This window comes from Lactuca virosa, chromosome 7, assembly GCF_052849685.1.
Source record: "Lactuca virosa cultivar CGN04683 chromosome 7, Lactuca_virosa_CGN04683_v6, whole genome shotgun sequence".
Classification (NCBI taxonomy): Eukaryota; Viridiplantae; Streptophyta; class Magnoliopsida; order Asterales; family Asteraceae; genus Lactuca; species Lactuca virosa.
The window spans coordinates 122,140,634-122,159,689 of NC_136432.1; the positions used below are offsets into that span (position 1 = coordinate 122,140,634).

The 19,056-nt window shown below is 37.1% G+C and overlaps 1 protein-coding gene across 1 annotated transcript; it reads left to right on the forward strand.

Annotated features, from left to right (window-relative positions):
- The first annotated feature begins 9,556 nt into the window (after positions 1-9,556).
- LOC145127099 (putative mitochondrial protein AtMg00240) lies at positions 9,557-10,276 on the forward strand. The gene is made up of 2 exons (XM_079062352.1): positions 9,557-9,899; positions 9,999-10,276. Exons 1-2 carry the CDS (start codon positions 9,557-9,559, stop codon positions 10,274-10,276), a joined length of 621 nt encoding a protein of 206 aa, XP_078918478.1.
- Positions 10,277-19,056: the final 8,780 nt, after the last annotated feature.

Consider the following 19,056-nt stretch of genomic DNA (forward strand, 5'->3'; position numbering starts at 1 on the left):
CTACATGAGTCTTCATGTGTTGACACACCAGCCCAAAATGGGGTCGCAGAACGAAAAAATTGTCATATTTTAGAGGTGGCTCGGGCTCTTTTATTTCACATGTTTGTTCCTAAAACTTATTGGGTTGATGCACTTTCTACTACTTGTTTTCTCATTAATAGAATGCCTTCTGTTGACTTGGATGGTATGAGTCCACTCTCAGTTCTATTTCCTACAAAGTCACTGTTTCCTGTCGAACCAAAGATCTTTGGTGGTACGTGTTTTGTCCGTGATACCCGACCACACCTAACAAAGTTGGATCTGAAGTCCTTAAAATGTGTCTTCATTGGTTACTCTAGACTTCAGAAAGGCTACAAGTGTTTCTCTCCTACAGTCAATCGATACATTGTATCTCGAGATGTTACATTTCATGAAAATATACCCTTCTTTCCTATGACCAATCGTTCCAATCCAAGATTGTCTGATGATCTGTTGGTATATACCATACCTGCTCCTGAGTCTCCTAGCCTATGTAACTCCACACAACGTGAAGAGCATATTAAGCCACCAATTATTCACATATATAGACGCCAACGACCTACATCAAATCCCGATCCAATACCATCTTCTTCTGCATATCCAAGTACTGATGAGACTCCTGCTCTGAGTGATTCATCACCTTCCGATACACAAGAACCTAATATTGATGTTCCTATTTCCCTAAGGAAAGGTAAGCGTTCATGTACCTACCCTATAACCTCTTTTGTACCCTATGGTAAACTGTCTGCAGCTTCACGCTCTATGATCTCTACACTTGATATTATATATGTTCCTAAACGGTTGAAGAAGCCTTGAACCATTCTGGATGGCGGGATGCTATGATTGATGAGATCAATTCTCTTGATGATAATAATACATGGGAGTTGGTAGAATTACCTGTAGGTAAAACGGCGATCGGTTGTAGATGGGTACTCACGGTGAAACTCAATCAAGATGGATATGTGGCTCGTCTGAAGGCACGGTTGGTTGCTAAAGGATATGCTCAAACTTATATGGTTGACTACTAAAAGACATTCTCTCCTATGGCTAAGGTATCCTCCATCCACTTGTTCATTTCATTAGCTGCTACTTACAATTGGGCCCTTCACCAACTGGATGTGAAGAATGCCTTCCTACATGGTGACTTACATGAGGAAGTATATATGGAGCAAGCACATTGGTTTGTTGCTCAAGGGGAGTATGGCAGGGTTTATAAGTTGCGTAAATCGTTCTATGGTTTAAAGAAATCCCCTCGGGCTTGGTTATGTAACATCCGGATTTCCAGGCATGACAATTTGAGTATTTCTTTTTGAGTTATGAGGAGGGACTCGACGAGTTGATGCCTAGACTCGTCGAGTAGGATCGCGATTTGCTGGCTGGATTAATGAAGGGACTTGACGAGTCTACGCTGTGGACAGAAACCCTAAATCCTCGGGCCTGTGCCCTATTTAAGGAATCTTATGGCCTCATTTGCGGCCACCTTCACCCTTGAGAGCACTAGAGAACCAGAGAGTGTTGTGAATGAGAAAGGAAGTCATATTCACCACTTCTAGTGTGATCTTTGCAAGAAAGAAGGAAGGAGGGCAAGCTAGACGGATTGTGGAGCTTAGATCTACTTCTATTTGATCAGAAGAGGCTGTTAGAGGTATTAATCTATGCTCATTCTCATGTATATGGTGATCTAGTTGAATCTAGAGTTTTCTTATGCCTTCTTTAGCTTTGATTTGAAGTATATGAGGTCCCAAGGTGGAGTTCTTCTTAGATCTGGACCTTAAGAGGTCCATAGAGTCCTATCTATCCTGCTTTATGCTATTCCATTAGAGATATGAACCTAGGTTGCCATTTTAGAGGCTATTTCACCAAAAGAAGCATTATGGATGTGGCATGAGTGTAAAGGTCGGACCTTTACATGATTATTGAGCATGGTAGGGTCAGATCTATTAGTTAGAGAAGCAGATCTGACCTCAGAAGGTCATTTGAGTATGGATATAGAAGGAACTCGCCGAGTCCATAGGGAACTCGACGAGTCGAGTCGGGGTTGCCCTGCGATTCATGACCAGAAGTAACCCGTCGAGTGGAAGGTTCACTCGACGAGTCGAGTAAAGACTTAGAAGGATTCGGAGGACACGCTTGGACTCGCCGAGTCACCCGAGTGCACACGACGAGTAGGGTCAAAGTTTGACTGTTGACTGGAGTTGACTTCATTTGACCTTAGGGTTTTGGTCAAGTTGGTTCATGAGAGATCAGGTAGGGGTAGAATGGTCTTCTACCCATCCTTTAGAAGTAAGGACATGAGAAGGTATTGATTATAAATGTTATTATATTAATAGGAGGACGTTGGGTCGGGTTATCAAGCAAGAGAGATTATCTGACATCGTACGAGGTGAGTCTTCTCACTGTACTGTACCTAGGATGGTACCTATGTGCGACCGGAAGGTCTTATATGTTATGAGATGTATGTGCTATATGCTGTTATATGATATGTATGTGTTATGTATGTTATGAATGAGAAGGACCGGAAGGTCATTATGATGTGGACCGGAAGGTCATGATGATATGGACCGGAAGGTCATTACGGGTAGGACCGGAAGGTCTACCAGGGTTATGGGACGGAAGTCCTCTGAGACACAGTGACCAGAAGGTCTTATAACCTTGAGTGGCATATGTGTGTATGTGGTATTTTGGGGAACTCACTAAGCATTTATGCTTACCATGTTATGTGATATGTGTTTCAGGTACTAGCGAGGATCGCGGGAAGGCGCCGGCATGATCTGTACACACTGATGAAGATTTATGTACTTGAGATTCTAGGGTTATTTATTGAGTTAATATGTGATACAACGGGTTTTGAAATTGTTCTTATGAAATTTATTATGATTGAAAATAAAAAATTGTTTTGGAAATTCTCGTCGTTACAAGTTGGTATCAGAGCCTTGGTTTGAGGGATTCGGATGCACCTTCGGGCGTATCTGAACTCAAACTGAGGATTTGAGAAAGTTTTTCATAAAAAGGAACAATTTTTCTAAAAGAGTAAAAGACTTTGAGAAAAGCAGAAAGGAGCAGTGTGTACGATCAGCCAGTGCCCGAACGGTGATTTCCCAAAATACCCTTACATTATGTATTATGAGATAAGATATGATATGTTATGCATGCTAGAGTAGGCTAGGTATTCATATTAGGACTAGAGCGGCCTGATTTGTGATGCCTTAGCCTAGGATATTACTGCTGCTATGTGTTGCTTCGGGAGTGAGTAGGTAGCAGTGAGGAGCTTATGAGAGGTCTACCGAAGGGTAGCCTATGCTTAGCGAGGTGTAGAGTACTTGTGATCTGGGATCCTAGGAGGAGGACTTGGGATGAATACTGATGTGGTGTGAAAGGTAGTATAGGGCCCGTACTACTGGAAACACTGGATCAGTGAGCAGTCCAAGTAAGAATCCTTAGGGTACCAAGGAACAAGTAGGGTTGGGTGATCGAGTGCGAGTATACTCGATCGAGTCTCTGGTATCTTTGTGTTGTGTTTCAGAGACATCATGGTTGGTACACCACACACACCGGAGAGCAGCGGTGTTAGCGATGATGAGATTCGCCGTATGATTCATGACGAGATGACCGCAGCGATTGGAAAGCTAATCCGGAGGATTTTAAGTAACGGATTGAGAAGTGATGTCATGGTTCGAGTACCATGATAAGTAGCGGATTGAGAAGTGATGACATGGTTCGAGTACCATGATAAGTAGCGGATTGAGAAGTGATGACATGGTTCGAGTACCTTGATAAATAGTGGATTGAGAAGTGATGTCATGGTTCGAGTACCATGATAAGTAGCGGATTGAGAAGTGACGTCATGGTTCGAGTACCATGAGTTGTAGCAGGTCGAGAGGTGATGTCATGGTTCGAGTGCCATGATGTGAGGTGGAATGAGAAGAGGGAACATGGTTCGAGTACCATGATTCGTAGAAGATTAAGAGGAGATAACATGGTGCATGTACCATGATTCATAGCAGATCGAGAGGTGGCCACGCGGTTTGAGTACCATGACATGTGGCGGTTAGTATTTCTGGTTTTTACCGGTTATTCGTGGGGATTGTCTAGACTGAGATCAGAGGTGAATGAGTATGGGGCCAGAAGGCCTTGATGAACAAGTTTTAGTGGAGCATCCCTTGAAAAGGGAAATCGAGTGAGCTCCGAGGGATTGTGGGTGATATGTCAGTTGGAGTCGTAAGACTCAGGGATGAGTAGGGATGGTGCATTATGGGAGAATACGGTCTGGGCTGGGCGACCGGCCGATAGTGGAGAGGTCACTTTCTGTGACCCGAGTGGTGCTATTTCCGTTTCCTGTGGGAGACGTAAGAGGTAATGAGATTTCGGTTTTTGAGTTTGGGGGTGAGCCATGTGGGATTGCACGGATGGTGATCTCCAACCAGAGTATATGGCAGTAGGTCTGCCGCGAGGTAAAGATATAGCTTGAACAGGTCGTCAGTGGGGACTGAGATGGTCAAGGACCAGGATACACCCTAATTGAGTATAGTAGGGCATGTGTTAGCTGCAGCGTCGGACGATCAAGAGGAGTATATCAGGGCGATGGCCCTTATTGTCTTTGATGGGTATTAAGAGTGGAAATATGGTTTCTGCTCTTATGATAAGTCACGTGATGGAACGTTGATTGAGGAGTCGATGATGAGGAGTACAGTAGATCATTACTTCCAGACTAAGAGTCAGGGTCAAAACTGGACAGTTGGGAGGTCCGGTGATGGAATGGTGTGAGATTCTGAATGACTAGAGGCAGTCATGGTGGGAAGTTCTGAGGACTTCATCTGAGTTTCAGGACATTTGGAGTTGCTCGATCTCTGTCGGGAGATCATCGAGCGTTGCATAGCACCTTCCAAGAGTAGGTGCAATGATTACTGGTGGAAACAGTCGGTGTGATAGATTGCTGGTGCGCCGATTGGGGATGGTTCGAACCCTAAGTGGGGGAGAACCGGGTATTTTATTGAGGGGATCAGAGATTCGATCGAGAATGGTTAGAGATCTAGATATAGAGACCGGCGGTGCGAATTCATTGAGCCCAAGGTTGTTGGTGATTGAGACGAGGTGCAGAGCGAGATAATGCATGTGTTATGTTTGAAAAGGATGAGTGCCTGCACGGCAAGTGGCGGTTGATCGAAGACCTTGGGGTGAACGGGAATTCTTCAAGGTCATAATGGTGAATTCGAGATGGTTGGCTCGTAGGGTGAGTTCGGCGGTTGAGAAATTCTGGTTCAATGATGGGGCTGTTATTCAGCTTGGAAAGGGCAGAAGTTGATTAGACCACCAATTTCAGGTCGTGGAACAGGAAGATCAGTGGATGAGACGAGACGTCGTGAGGCCCTATGTGGTGTATCGAGGTATCCGAATTTAATGCATTGGATTTCGGATAATGTTGAGCCTTGAGTGGAGACGGCAAGTGGTGGGTCAAGCATCGATGATTCCAGTGGGAGCCCTTTCAGTTAATGATAGAAAGTGAGATTGTCCAAGAATATGGATCGTAGCAGGGAAGGGTGTTTTGTTATGACGATTGCCGCCAGATATAGGGATGCATAATTTGGGTAAGTGCATGCACCTATCTATGATTGATCCGCGGATTGTGAGCTAGTCAGAGGTTGTTGTGATGCTACGGGAAGCCGTAGTACTCACTAGTCAGAGGTTGTTGTGATGCTACGGGAAGCCGTAGTACTCACTAGTTAGAGGTTGTTGTAATGCTACGGGAAGCCATAGTACTCACTAGTCAGCGGTTGTTGTGATGCTACGGGAAGCCGTAGTACTCACTAGTCAGAGGTTGTTGTGATGCTACGGGAAGCCGTAGTACTCACTAGTCAGAGGTTGTTGTGATGCTACGGGAAGCCGTAGTACTCACTATTCAGAGGATTGTTGTGATGCTACGGGAAGCCGTGGTACTCACTAGTCAGAGATTGTTGTGATGCTACGGGAAGCCGTAGTACTCACTAGTCAAAGGTTGTTGTGATGCTACGGGAAGCCGTAGTACTCACTAGTCAGAGGTTGTTGTGATGCTACGGGAAGCCGTAGTACTCACTAGTCGGAGGTTGTTGTGATGCTACAGGAAGCCGTAGTACTCACTAGTCAGAGGATTGTTGTGATGCTACGGGAAGCCGTAGTACTCACTAGTCAGAGGTGTGGTGATATTGCGGGAATCCGTAGTACTCACCAGTCAGTGAGAGGTTGTGGTTATACTGCGGGAAGCCGTAGTACTCACCAGTCAGTGAGAGGTTGATGTGATGCTACGGGAAGACGTAATACACACTAGTCAGCGAGAAGTTGTTATGGTAAAGTACTCTTTGATCAGAGCAGGGCGCAGAAGAGTTTTAGGCATGGGGTGCCCCTAATTTATGAGTTTTGGGAACCTGGTGGTCGGACCAGGGGCGAGACCGGGGTCTCCTCAATGATAGGGAGTCATTATGTTCTGAGTAAGGTGTGGTCATCGCAATCCAAAAGAATGGGATAAGTGAGGTACGTATGGGTTGCGGGAAATGAGTTCTGAGTTGAGTGCTTCGTTGGGACGAGTGGTTCCAACTCTGGGTCGGACCAAACTCTCGAGTTTGAGTTTGGCTCTGATGGTACGTTGGACAGGCGAGATGAGATTCTGGATTCTGAGGTGGGTTCCATGTTGAGGAGTATTGTTTGTGATCTGATGTCTTAGACCTGTGTAGGTCAGTATTCTGGTACGGAAGGTACCGCAAGTTGCATGGAACGATGAGTAACAGATGACAGAGGTCGGGGTTGAGTCGATCTCCAGTTGGGAAGGTAGCATTCGCTTAGGGTTAAGCAAACTTCGTTACTTGTGTGTCACATTGGGCCGATGTGGTTATAGTAAGAAGGAAACCATGGAGACGATTGGGATAATGCAACAGATGACCTTGGAGGTTCAACTGTTGGGTCGAGATCAGACCTGGTACTCAATGTTAAAAGGGGATACGAGGGATGCAGCTGAGGCTTATGATTTTAGATGTCTGAGGACTTCTGAGCGAGCATGATTCTCTTGTGTCAGAGAACAGGATGTTGAAAGTTTATTGTTCGGATGGATTCTGATAGTAGTTCAGTGGACGAGCCCTGGTGGGATGTAAACCCTTTCGTTCCTTGGGGCGTGATTCAGACTGTTTTGGTACGTTGGTATGAGTGATCGGTAGCCGATTGTCGGATTTTGTCTTGTGAGAATCAGAGGAGTAGTGAGTTATCAGGGTTTGATGTTCGAAGAATATCATGGTGATAGCATGAGTGGGCGGTCTGGCGGCGGGCCAGGCCACTAGAGTTTCCCGATTCTGGGAAGGTCAGAAAGGGCTTTTTAGCGACAGAGGGGCCGGTTTTGTTCCAAATTTGGAGTTCCTGGTCGGACCCAGGTATTCATGGAGAAAGATATCGTTTTGGTGTGAGAACCTCTCAGTGGTGCTTTTCGAGTGTTTGGTTTCTATCTATGTGGTTGAGGAGCGATTTCGAGGGCGAAATCTATTTCAAGTGGGGGAGAATTGTAACATCCGGATTTCCAGGCATGACAATTTGAGTATTTCTTTTTGAGTTATGAGGAGGGACTCGACGAGTTGATGCCTAGACTCGTCGAGTAGGATCGCGATTTGCTGACTGGATTAATGAAGGGACTCGACGAGTCGATGGGTGGACTCGACGAGTCCGCGCTGTGGACAGAAACCCAACATCCTCGGGCCTGTGCCCTATTTAAGGGATCTTATGGCCTCATTTGCGGCCACCTTCACCCTTGAGAGCACCAGAGAAACAGAGAGTATTGTGAATGAGAAAGGAATCCATATTCACCACTTTTAGTGTGATCTTTGCAAGAAAGAAGGAAGGAGGGCAAGCTAGACGGATTGTAGAGCTTAGATCTACTTCTATTTGATCAGAAGAGGCTGTTAGAGGTATTAATCTATGCTCATTCTCGTGTATATGGTGATCTAGTTGAATCTAGGGTTTTCTTATGCCTTCTTTAGCTTGGATTCGAAGTATATGAGGTCCCAAGGTGGAGTTCTTCTTAGATCTGGACCTTAAGAGGTCCAGAGAGTCCTATCTATCATGCTTTATGAGATTCCATTAGAGATATGAACCTAGGTTGCCATTTTAGAGGCTATTTCACCAAAAGAAGCATTATGGACGTGGCATGAGTGTACATGTCGGACCTTTACATGATTATTGAGCATGGTAGGGTCAGATCTATTAGTTAGAGAAGCAGATCTGACCTCAGAAGGTCATTTGAGTATGTCTATGGAAGGAACTCGCCGAGTCCATACGAAACTCGACGAGTCGAGTCGGGGTTGCCCCGCGATTCATGACCAGAAGTAACCCGTCGAGTGGAAGGTTCACTCGACGAGTCGAGTAAAGACTTAGAAGGATTCGGAGGACACGCTTGGACTCGCTGAGTCACCCAAGTGCACTCGACGAGTCGGGTCAAATTTTGACTGTTGACTGGAGTTGACTTCAGTTGACCTTAGGGTTTTGGTCAAGCTGGTTCATGAGAGATCGGGGAGGGGTAGAATGGTCTTCTACCCATCCTTTAGAAGTAAGGACATGAGAAGGTATTGATTATAAATGTTATTATGTTAATAGGAGGAGGCTGGGTCGGGTTATCAAGCAAGAGAGATTATCCGACATCGTATGAGGTGAGTCTTCTCAATATATTGTACCTAGGAGGGTACCTATGTGTGACCGGAAGGTCTTATATGCTATGAGATGTATGTGTTGTATGTTGTTATATGATATGTATGTGTTATGTATGTTATGAATGAGAAGGACCGGAAGGTCATGATGATGTGGACCGGAAGGTCATGATGATATGGACTGGAAGGTCATTACGGGTAGGACCAGAAGGTCTACCAGGGTTGTGGGACGGAAGTCCTCAGAGACATAGTGACCGGAAGGTCTTATAGCCTTGAGTGGTGTATGTGCGTATGTGGTATTTTGGGGAACTCACTAAGCATTTATGCTTACCATGTTATGTGATATGTGTTTCAGGTACTAGCGAAGATCGCGGGAAGGCGCTGGCATGATCTGTACACACTGATGAAGATTTATGTACTTGAGATTCTGGGGTTGTTTATTGAGTTAATATGTGATACAATGGGTTTTGAAATTGTTCTTATGAAATTTATTATGATTGAAAATGAAAAATTGTTTTGGAAATTCTCGTCGTTACAGGTTTGGACGGTTTAATGATGTGGTAACAGAGTTTCACTTACAAAGAAGCTCTTATGATCATTCTGTGTTCTTTGCTTCATCTTCTTCTGGATGCATTCAGCTAGTGGTGTAAGTTGATGCTATTGTGATTATTAGGAGTGATGGAACTGGAATCAAGAAACTGAAAGATTTCCTTGCATCTCGATTTCAAACCAAGGACCTAGGTCCTTTAAAATATTTTTTGGGAATTGAGGTCTCTCGTACTCAAAAAGGGATTTGTTTGTCTCAACGGAAATATTGCTTGGAGATTCTTAGAGATTCTGGGATGATTGAAACAAATCCTTGTGAGTCCCCAATGGTTTCGAATATGAAATTGAAAGCAGACGATGGAGATCCACTTGAGAAACCAGAGAAATATAGAAGAGTTAAGGGAAAACTTAACTATCTGACGATTACACGTTCATACATTGCTTTTCCAGTGAGTGTTGTAAGTCAGTTTATGTCGTCACCTCGAACTTCTCATTGGGATGCGATTACTCATATTCTAAAGTGCCTAAAGGGTGCTCCTGGTCATGCCATCCTATATCAAAATCATGGTCATTATGTCATTAAGGGGTTCACAGATGCTGATTACAATGAAGATCCTACAAACAGACGGTCTACCACAAGTTATTGTGTATTTGTCAGAGGGAACCCATTTTCGTGGAAAAGTAAAAAGCAAAATGTCGTTTCACAATCTAGTGCCAAATCTTAATATAGGGCTATGGCTCATACTACATGTGAGCTTATATAGGTACAAAATTTGTTAGGTGAAATTAGGTTTGCTCAATCAAAACCAATGAACTTGCATTGTGATAATAAGGTGACTATCCATATTGAAAACAATCTCGTGTTTCACGAAAGGACTAAACATATCGAAGTAGACTGTCATTTCACTCGTGAAAAGCTAGAAGATGGAACCATCTCTACTCCTCATGTTCAAACAGGAAGCCAACTAGCTGATGTCTTTACCAAAGCTTTACCTGGTTCGTGGATATCTGCAATTTGTAATAAGCTGGGAATGTTTAACATTTATGATCTACCTTGAGGGGGAGTACTGGAATGTAAATATTGTACATATGCATTGGCCTAGTTTTAGCCCATGGGCCCATAGGGTTTCCTATGTCTAGGGATCCTGTCTCTTTATATACCCTGACATCTTCTTGTAATAATATAACAATCAATAAGGTTATTTTCACCCTAAATCTATTTTCTAGTTTACAAAGAGTTGTGCGGAGAAGGTGTCTGAAAGCCAGGTCCAGAGGGGAATCTCAAACTCATCTTGGTGATTTTAGTTTATCTTTTGATATAATATAAAAATATGATTTTGGGTTATAAGTGGGCTTCAGATAGAGTCATTTTAATCGACAACTCATCAAAATAACTCCATAAACTAACTTCTAAAAAGTAACAAACTTTAAAGCTTAAATAAAAATTACAGAAATTTGAAATATTACAAAACGAATCAGTATGTTTTTCAAAAAACAATAAACCAAAATCATTCACTCAAGTACGTGATTGATAAAATTTACGTAAATGTATCAATTCCGATAATACATAGCACTTGTATGTAACATACTAAGGTGCTGTTTGTTTTTTCGAAGCGAAAATTCGTGAAGTCTGCGGACCACCTCTACAATCCTTTGTAGCAGAAGAGATGGAACAAACGACTACATCTCATAATAAGAAGCATGTTTGTTTTTTAACATCTGCAGACTGGTGCAGTAAACTGAAGTTTAAATAAACTAATTTTATAAACTGAAAATAGTTTTCAACACCGAAATTTAAATACTTCTAGTATTAAAACATTGAAAGAATACGAAAAAGAACATGTAAAAAAATAAAAATATAAAACTTTTTAAAAAAAAGTTACAAAAATATAAAAGAAGCTAACAACTTTATTCTAGAAAAAAACTAAATTTAAAAAACATAAAAAAGAAAATAATAATAATAAATTAAGAAAGAATTGCAAACGATGTTTACAAAGTTCATAAAAAATTACACACGTTAAAAAAGATGAAATTGAAACTGAAAATATTATTAACAGAAACAAACGGTAAAAAACTAAAAAAATTAAAGTTTTTTTTTTAAAAATCAAGTTAAAAAAAATTGTGGAAACTATAATAAGAAATTGTATCAAATCTGTAAATAAAAGTTTAAAAAAATCTAAGTTTTTAAAAAAAAATAAAAGTTTAAAAAAATAATAAGTTATACCAAAATTCTAAAAAAAACACTTCAAAAAAAATGAAAGCTGAAGAGATATGAAGAGACAAGTCAAGTGTTGCGCCACGCGCAGAAGTTTTGCAGTATGAAGTCTTCCAAAAAACAAACAGCACCTAACCTTTGCAAGAGGGAAAGTGTTACGAAGTAGAAAATGTTACGCGTGTGTTGCGCCGCACAGTAGAAAATGATTTGAAGAAGTTTTTTTAAAAAAACAAACAGCACCTAACCTTTGCAAAAAGTTCTCAGTAAAATCAATTAGGTTAGCGGCAATTATTAACAGAATGTATTAGGTTTAGTGGCAGTTATTCAACAGAATGACGGAGGATGAGATCAACGTAGATGACGAATTATTATGCTTTTATTATTTTAAAAGATAAACATCACGTCAAATATGATATAGACATAGATAAAGTAAGAACGACTTTCATATCTAATTACCATATAGTGCGTGACAATTATGATCTATAAATAATGTAGTGTGATTGACGTAGCAAAATAGCTATATATCGAACTGAATATCACATAATCCATATTTGAATTCTTGTTACTACCATTTATGAAATATATCATAAATAAAAGATGATGTATTCAAGAAAATTATGAACAATATAATTCAAAATTAATATTTTTTTTTACGTAAGTTCATTTTCGAGTTGGGACGTTGCCCGTAGGACCCCACAAGGAGACGCAACGTTCTTGACCCTCGTCATTTAATCGTATCGAAATCAAACTCGTTTTATACAATCATGCACTTAGTACTTACTAATTGTTTTTAAAATCAAGAATTTAAGTTCGCATGTAATATGTAAATATCATGGTAATAAAATGACGTTAAAATAACCAATAACTTTGTCAATTTTTATTTAGAACAAAAATGACACCTTTCTTTCTCATAAATATCCATAAATTTCTCCAATGTTTTAAAAACCGGTTTGAACCGGCCGCTCGAACCGATTGGACCGGAAACCGGGAGAATGAGCGGTTAAACTATTACCGGTTTTATGTCGATTTTGAACTGGATTGAAACGGCCAGTTTTTAGAAAACTCGGTTGAACTGGTTAAACTAAATAAAAATACGTGGAAAATAATCATTTGTATAATAAACGTTGGTGATTTTTTTTCAATTATATTTAGTTTTCTCTAAATAAAAACATATGATAAATGTCATAAGTTTTTTTGATATGTTTGTATTTATCTAAAACTATATTTTATTTCGGTATTATATATTATTTTCTTTTTAACGTATATGGATTGATTTAAAACACTAAAACTTATAGTTATATGTTATTTTAATGTATTTGAATTAAACCACAACTTATTTTTATATGTATTTTGAATTTTTGAACTTATAAATAACAAATTCATGATATATATATATATATATATATATATATATATATATATATATATATATATATATATATATATATATATATATATATATATAGGAGTGAGATCGGTTGAGAACTCATAATTTTCCCATGAACCCAAGAACTAAAAGTAGAGCGTTGGATCAAAAATAATTTATTAAGAACATGATCGTCATTTTACCAATCTCATTTAATGTTTAATTTTTTTGTGTTATTTAATATATTAATATAAATGTCTAAAAATTTACAGCATAAATCCAATTTTTCATATTTTTTTAAAAATAGTATTTTTTTTTTGTTTTTTTAAGAAAAAATGCAGATTTTTTAATTTTTTATAGAAAACATGAATTTTTGAAAAAAAAATTGAAAAAAAGATTTTTTTAAAAAACCTGAAATTTTTTCAAAAAACTGCAATTTTTTTTTAAGAAAACAACATGTTTTTTTTTTCAAAAAAAACTGCAATTTTTAAATAAAAAAACTGCAATTTTTTCAAAAAACTGCAAGTTTTTTAAAGAAAGTTACATTTTTTTTAAAAAAATGTTTTTAAAAAAAAAACTGCAATTTTTAAAAAAAAACTGCATTTTTTTTAAAAAAAGTAAAATTTTAGGTGCATATGTGCATATTTTTTCAAATGCATATATGTATATTTCTTATACTATACTATTCGTAAGTAAATCACAACAAATCTCATTTTTATTAATTAATCTATAAACATAATAATACAAATATTTTATTCGATACACAACAAAATATAAAAAATAAAAAATGCTACAAATTTCAGAGCGTTTTCATGACTTCGTGTCAATATTTCCTTATTTTCTTCATTTTATCAATTTTCACATCTTCAATATTCATCACAATTTCTTCCAAATCTACAATAAAATTAAAAAAAATGATTAATGCGAAAACACTCACAAAAATACATATGTAATTTTCATGTGATTAACATATGAATCACGTGCGATTCACATATGAATTACATTTACATATGACATCATATGTAAATCACATGCGATTCACATCTGAATCATATGTGATTCACATGTGAATCACATGTGAATCAAATGTGATTCAAATGTGATTCACATGTGAATCAAATGTGATTCACATGTGAATCACATGTGATTTACATGTAAATATATAATCTTTCTCGTACCTTGTAAAGTAAATAAATAAAAGTTTGAGGCTAGTGCCATTGAAGATAATAAAGTTCATTAAAACTCAAATAATTCAACTGGAAGATCAATAAGGAATTATATCAGATTTAACAGAAAAAATCATGCACTGAAATAAGAAATTTAAAAAAGTTTAGTAAGATTGCCTTTTTTGCGCTTGCAAAGGACAACGTAGAAGGAGGTGCAAAACCAAGCAAGACTAAAATGGCAGCAGCTACTTCTGGAAGGGATAATGATTTGGACTGCAGAAGCAACATATGAAAATAAGATTTATGAATATGAGATTTCAAATTCCAACTATGCAAATAAGATTTCTTTCTTTTTGAACATATTGTCTTTTAGTTCAAACAAATACATGATAAATATACCAGATAAACTAATAAGCAAGACTTCAATGCTATGACAACATGTAAGTATGTAACAGTTGATCTATTGAAGTACAAAGTTCCCATTTCATTTTCAAGATTTTTTTGTTAGTTACATTAGAATTGTTTTACAAGTATATGAGGATGCTCTTTCCAACTTTTGCAAATGTAGTTAATGTTGTTTGAACTGTGACTTTTTGATAAAAAAAAAGTTTAAGAAACAAAGTTAGAACATTTGTGTAGGTTCTCAATTTGATTTTCAACTAAAAGGCAAGCAAAAGCTATTGTTAGGATCTCTCAAAAGACTAATAACACTAAAAAGCGACCAAAGGTCGGGTCAAAGAAAAAAAAAAGTCTTCCAACCACTCTCATACATCTTAAAATGTAATTGTTTCATTGTGACAAGAGAAAGCATGCATAACCTGCCAACCATGGCTCAAAACGTGGAAGAAATTAAACATGATTCCAATTTCCAGTTACCCGGATAACAATGCTAAAAACTTTTATATATTGAAGAATAACAATGCTAGAAATGTGGTCATTACTCAATTTGGACATGAAGTTGGAATTCCAAGAGTATTACTTGCTAATACTACAGATTTGTGTTCACCTGTAGAACCTACCATCCAGTTTGCATCTGTTGAGTATAATGTTCACCTTTAGAGGATCAGTTAAATAATCGATTAAAAAACAAAACAAGCTAATAGTAAATTCTTGTGAAATGTAAGGGTTTATGGCCATACTGTTGTTTCAATCATAACAGCAACCACATTCCTAAGTCGTTAATTTTAGAGAAAACGAAACTGATTCCTAAGTCACTTAGTTTGGATACATGGTTTGAATCGAGAAAAACGTTGGTTGGGTATAAGTTTCCATGGATGATAAACAAGCTAATTACCTATATGCCTTCAGAAGTAGCACCATAGACAGAAGATGAGGCATAATCTGAGTCCAGAGTTTGGACGAGTAAATATAGTGAGACCGAAAAAGGAGAATTCCATTACGAGTAGAAGTAGGATGAACCAGGTTCGTTACCAAATCGACAAGTCAAGATCGGATTCAGAAGGAAGCGACTGACCTAATGTTTCTTTGTATATCCGAAGAACTAAATGATGCGGTTCTCCTTCGCATCATATCACACTCCGACGATCGATTCTACTTCGATGACGATTTTAGGATTTGAGATCCGGCGATTGAGAAGGCCATTGGTACTAAATGTCATCAATTTGTTGACTCTACTCCGATGCGGTTCTTCTTCAATCCGTCGTCGACGATCCGGTAGGTCAGAGGTGTGATGAAAGGTAGAGAGAGAGAGAGAGAGAGAGAGAGAGAGAGAGAGACAAGATGAAGATAGAGAGATGGGGGCTTGACGTGATTAAATCTGTGTATCAGTTACATAATCCCTAAAATGTCCCTGATTAATTTCAATAGGATGCCCCCGTCTCTTTTTATTTTCAGGTATTTACAAAAATGCCACAAAACATCCTAAGCCTTTATTATTTTAATCTAGCGGTCCTTGTTTGGTTCTCGGGTTCTGGGGAAACTATAGGTTCTTAAATGATCATTGCTCTCTCTCTCTCTCTCTCTTTCTCTCTCTCTCTCTCTCTATATATATATATATATATATATATATATATATATATATATATATATATATATATATATATATATATATATATATATATATATATATATATATATATATATATATATATGGAGAGAGAGAGAGAAAAAACATGAAAATTATAAAAACCGGTTAACCCGACAGTCGAATTGGTTAAACCGATTGAACCGGAAATCGGTCATCATACCGGTTCAATTAAAAACCGGTTTTTAAAATATTGATTTTATCAGTTGTGCTCGAAATGCACAAATCTTTCTCATTTGTTAAACATTAATAAGGACACTTATTAGCTTTTAAAGTAAGAAAAGAAAAACAAACACACATCTCATTAGTCTGTCTTCTTTTTTATTAGACTATTCTATTTTTGGTTGTTTTAAAATTAATTTAATCTACTCTGATAAATGAAAATTTTTTTTGCCACATGTCACAATCTCATTCAATTTGTCAAATGTCATTTTGTGGTTATTTTGAATTTTTTTTTTCCACATGTCATTTTATAAGTTGTTTTATTTTACCAAATTCATATAATATTTTAATATAATAATTGCAATAAATATAGTAATAAATGGACATCAATTTCATTAATGAACTTACCTTTTACTTTCAATATTTCCAAATTAAAGTTATTAGTTTCTTTTGTTTATTTATTTAAATTATTTCTTTAAATTTAAAAGATAAAAAACATTTCAGTTATAATAATCTATTACTTTTCTTATTTTCTTCAAAATTCAATGTTCTCAAATATATATATATATATATATATATATATATATATATATATATATATATATATATATATATATATATATATATAAACTCATGTAAAATATATGAGTCTCACAACTAATAAAAATATTATTGAAAATATTATAAAATAAATACACTGCAGAAATCAAACATTCATGTAGAGCCTATTAATTTAGGAAGTGTGAAAAGATATTTAACATGAGTTTGTTTTCTCTGGAGACTTCTAAAAGCAGTCAAAGAACTAGCTAACTAGCTTTATAATGGGTTGGAAAGCAATTTCATGGAAAATCAAGCTCTAGTAAGAACGCCAATTACCTTGATACTTCAGTCATGGAGTTTCCTGTCGCTTTCAAAAAGATAAACAAACTTTAAATGCCGAGCTTATCCACAACAATTATTATTATTGTCATTTATTTTATAATTTTATCCAACTTTTTTATTTTTAACACTTCGACATTTAATATGGACGTAAATAGTTCAAACGTTGGAGTTTTAATAAGGCTGTTTATGAAAAAGGTGCACAAGGTTGCACTATGCAGTTCGAAAGAGGCTATTTAGTATCGTTATCATAAGTGAGTCTACTTCCCCAAATCTCGCAATATTAAGGAACCATAGTTTTGAGAGGGAAAATCTCCAAAAAATAAAGACAAACAGAGATTGAGCAATTTTCTTATTTTTTTCATGACCTCAAATGCAAACTACAATTACTTAAATAAGTAGGAAACTGGCAGATATAAATATTTTGAAATGCCAATAATATTTGGATATTATTTAGATTGTGATTATATCACTTTCCAAAATCCATAATTCGCCTCTTATAGTATGGGGTTACACGAATTCAGAAGTGGGATAATACCAAGAAATATGATTTGGATTACAAGCCTAATCGAAAACATAAACACATAATACCGTGTGATGTTTAGTGTTCTTGAAACACAGGAATGGATAACCATCAATTTCTTATATGTAAATGTTCAACCCTTTTCCTTGAACAATTATCTTGCATTTATACAACGAAGGAAAAATGGTTAAAATAGGTTTGACCAAAAAATGGCTCCAAAAAGGGTAGTTAATGTACATAACTGATACCTACATCATCATGATGTTATCAGTAGATTTTTGGCGGGAAAAATGGATGGCAAAAATCTTTCCTTATAAAGAAACCTATTTAGGTTTCGGCCAATGGAACCACCGCCACGGGCTTTGATCCTTGGACCAAAAAGAGGGGATGCCTATAAAACCTGCCAGGGGCGCTGCCCCTAGCCCCTGCTCGGGTAACCCTATACCCAGCAGTGTTGCCCCAAGGAATCCCGTATACCATAGTTCACATTTAACACTCCAAGTGTGATCCCCGCACTTCCGGTCGCAGATGGTATACTAAACCCGACCTGTCTCGACAACAATAATAAATTATATTAAAATATGCTGATAACACTAAAATTATCAAATGAAACTAACTAAAAACAGAGAAATACTATTGGTCTCAAAAGCACTTCACTCCACAAAGCTTAATGATTTTCTAGAAATGTTAGGAATGATGAAACATAACCCTTAGTTTTTTTTGAACAAATAACATCACAAACTATAAAGTTTCGCAACCAACAAATAGATATGTTTCACTTGTATTGATAAATTGATAAAATACTTATATTTCTCATTAATGAGATGAATCCTTATTCACTGAAAAGATTCTCAAAACCTTTGTAGAACATTTATTTGTCTTTGTTTTTAAGTTTGTCTTTTTAATTCTAACTCTTGAGCACAGACTTCATATATTATACATCGGTAAACTAAGTTCATCGAAGTTTATTTATGATTATTGTACCCTTCAAGTCATTTTAGTATTTTTATGTTTAATCTCGCATTCAAGTGTTCTCTTCGGTGCTAATCCAGTATGTGTAGACGTCACTACATATCGCAGTTCTTCCTTCAAGAATAACAATGTTTTTCTCATGTGTGGCAATAGATAAAATTTCAAAAAGATGTGTTATTTAATGATTTCAATCAAATCTCTAGTTTTTCAAAAGGAATGTTTTTATTCTAATTATTCAATAACTTTGTCTTTTAGTATCTTTTTAAAAACAGGTGTTGGCATGTGAAATACTCACATTTTTTAAAAATAAAATAAAGACATGTGTTTACAATAAAACTTTAACTGTACATATCAACCATCAGACGATTTTTTCGCTCTACTCCCCTACGACTAGAAACCCCATCATCATGTTCATTTAATGCTCTTATGCCTGAATTAAATTAAATGACCATCCTATCTTTCAAATATTTTCCATTAAATATTTAAAAAGATTAAAACTATTCGATTTAAC